The following is a 2,501-nucleotide window of genomic DNA, read 5'->3' as shown; positions in this document are numbered from 1 at the left end:
TTTCCCTCTGGGAGCAAATTCTAACATATTCTATCTACTAAACCATACTACCCCATTAGGGGTGTATTAGAAAGATGACATTTATACTGAATCTCCCATTTATTATATACATCTACTTGATCTAAATTGTTACAAATGGAGCAAAACAGATAAGCCACTTAACATCTATTCTAAACTTAAAGCTGAAATGTACTTTTGTCTTTTACTATTAAGTGACCAAATATTTTCAGGTCTCTAGAACATACTACTAACCTCAAGAACCATAAATATTTTGTTGGCTGTCTCTAGCACATGGTAGAGTTGACATATATGCTGATGTCTCAGGTTCTTCAAGGCATCAATCTCCGTTTTGATTCGGGGCAAATCACTCTGTGACAAAACATCATATGGAATGAGCAATAAACTTATTCAGGTGGTGTTCCAAGCTCCAATACTAACAGCTTTAATATTAAGTAGCAAAAGCTATCAAAAGCCCCAAAATAAATTGTTCACACTACAGAAAAATATAACAAAACATATTTGCATGTACATAAAAAGGGCATTGGAGAGTTTATGAAAGACAAGTTCAATGTGGGTCAACAGTACGACATCCAGAAAACAATCTCAGACTCCCTAGAAGGTTAGCATTCCAAACACGGAAAATGACAGAAACACCACTCAGTTATCATGCCTTAGCTACCGCTTTCAGCCTCAGCAACATCATTTAAGAAGTATGCTGAGCAAAAAACCAGTGACCTTAGGTGAAAGGTATGTGGGTATCCATCACAGTCTGTCTCCTATCTTTCCTGGGGTCTTGAAAGTTTCAATTTCTTTTTTTTTTTTTTTTTTTTTTTTTTTTTTAATTTTTTTTTTTTTTTTTTTTTTTTTTTTAGGAGAATAAAGAGTTGATTTTTTTTTTTTTTTTTTTTTTTTGAGACGAAGTTTTGCTCTTGTTGCCCAGGCTGGAATGCAATGGCGCGATCTTGGCTCACTGCAACCTCCACCTCCCAGATTCAAGTGATTCTCTTGCCTCAGCCTCCCCAGGAGCTGGGACTACAGGTGCGTGCCACCACACCTGGCTAATTTTTTGTATTTTTAGTAGAGACAGAGTTTCGCCATGTTAGTCAGGATGGTATCGATCTCCTGACCTTGTGATACACCTGCCTCAACCTCCCAAAGTGCTGGGATTACAGGCATGAGCCACTGCACCCAGCTGGAAACTTTCAAAATAAAAAGGTAGGTGGGGAGAGGAAGATAAGCCAAGCTGAAAAAACTTTAAAGGACAAAAACCTATAAGTACCATCAAGTAACAAGTAAAACTTCATCATAAAAAGGGACTCCGGCCGGGCGCAGTGGCTCATGCCTGTAATCCCAGCACTTTGGGAGGCTGAGGCAGGCAGATCACAAGTTCAGGAGTACAAACCAGCCTGGCCAACATGTGAAACTCCATCTCTACTAAAAATACAAATATTAGTCAGGCACAGTGGCAGGCGCCTATAATCCCAGCTACTCAGGAGGCTGAGACAACATTGCTTGAACCCAGAAGGTGGAGGTTGCAGTGAGCTGAGATCACACCACTGCACTCCAGCCTGGGTGACAGAGCAAGACTCCATCTCAAAAATAAAATAAGACACCACCTAATGGCCAATGGCTCAGGATCCAATTTCCCAGGACTATGCAACTAGATGTCACACTTGACAAAGAATCATCTGTAACTTTGAATATCTTTTCTTTTCCTTTTTTTTTTTAAATAGAGACGGGGTTTCATCATGTTGGCCAGCATGGTCTCAATCTCTTGACCTCGTGATCCGCCCACCTCAGTCCCCCAAAGTGCTGGGATTACAGGCATGAGCCACCGCACCAGGCCGCTTTGACTGTCTTAATATGATAATCATTTTTCCTTCTTTGGGGAGAGGAAGGCTGATGACTAAAAACATGGAAGTAATCAAAATACAGGTATTTATCTACTTACGACCTATGCAACTTATGACCATTCAACTTTACGACCACAATCGCCACGACTACTCCGCGTCTGACAGAGCAAACGTTGCCCAGTTGGGCATATGACAGTGTGGACCAGCTTCTGGCAGCACTACCATCTCCGTGTGCACCATTTCAACTGTACATATAGCCTACTCAACTTATGACCAAATTGTGTTACAACCGGTCTGCCGGTCCCAATCATGGTTGTAAGTCAAGCGCTAGCTGTATTATTAAAATCCTAGGAAATAACTAAAATAGCATAATAACAATAAAAAATATAAAAACAAGTTTAGAAATAATGAATTAACGTCATACTGATGTTTTAGAATAAGTTTTGAGTATTACTGTGACAACACATTTTGTAATAACATTTTGTTTGCTATTTCAGTATTTGAAGTGTTAAAGTGAGTAAGTCATACTAAAGTTATAATTGAAATTTAAATTGCTTAAAGGAATTAATCAAATTGATACTCATGTTTAAATGCTCAAGAAAAATGGTTTTAATGCTTTTTTCTTTTTTTTTTTTTTTTTTTTTTTTT

At 38.5% G+C, this 2,501-nt stretch overlaps 1 protein-coding gene across 3 annotated transcripts in view; it reads right to left on the bottom strand.

The window, feature by feature from the left end:
• Positions 1 to 2,501, bottom strand: part of MELK (maternal embryonic leucine zipper kinase) — a 97,650-nt gene that overhangs the window by 81,541 nt on the left and 13,608 nt on the right. For 2 of the 3 annotated variants that reach the window (XM_017543184.1, XM_037743695.1), the window contains exon 4: positions 253 to 369. The exons of the other annotated variant lie outside the window; for it this stretch is intronic. In XM_017543184.1, the coding sequence (XP_017398673.1) occupies positions 253 to 369 (117 nt within the window). The remainder of the gene's footprint in view (positions 1 to 252; positions 370 to 2,501) is intronic. 3 annotated transcript variants of the gene reach the window in all.

The sequence above is a fragment of the Cebus imitator genome, unplaced genomic scaffold (assembly GCF_001604975.1).
Source record: "Cebus imitator isolate Cc_AM_T3 unplaced genomic scaffold, Cebus_imitator-1.0 Scaffold149, whole genome shotgun sequence".
Classification (NCBI taxonomy): Eukaryota; Metazoa; Chordata; class Mammalia; order Primates; family Cebidae; genus Cebus; species Cebus imitator.
This window is presented reverse-complemented; position numbering and strand designations above follow the sequence as displayed.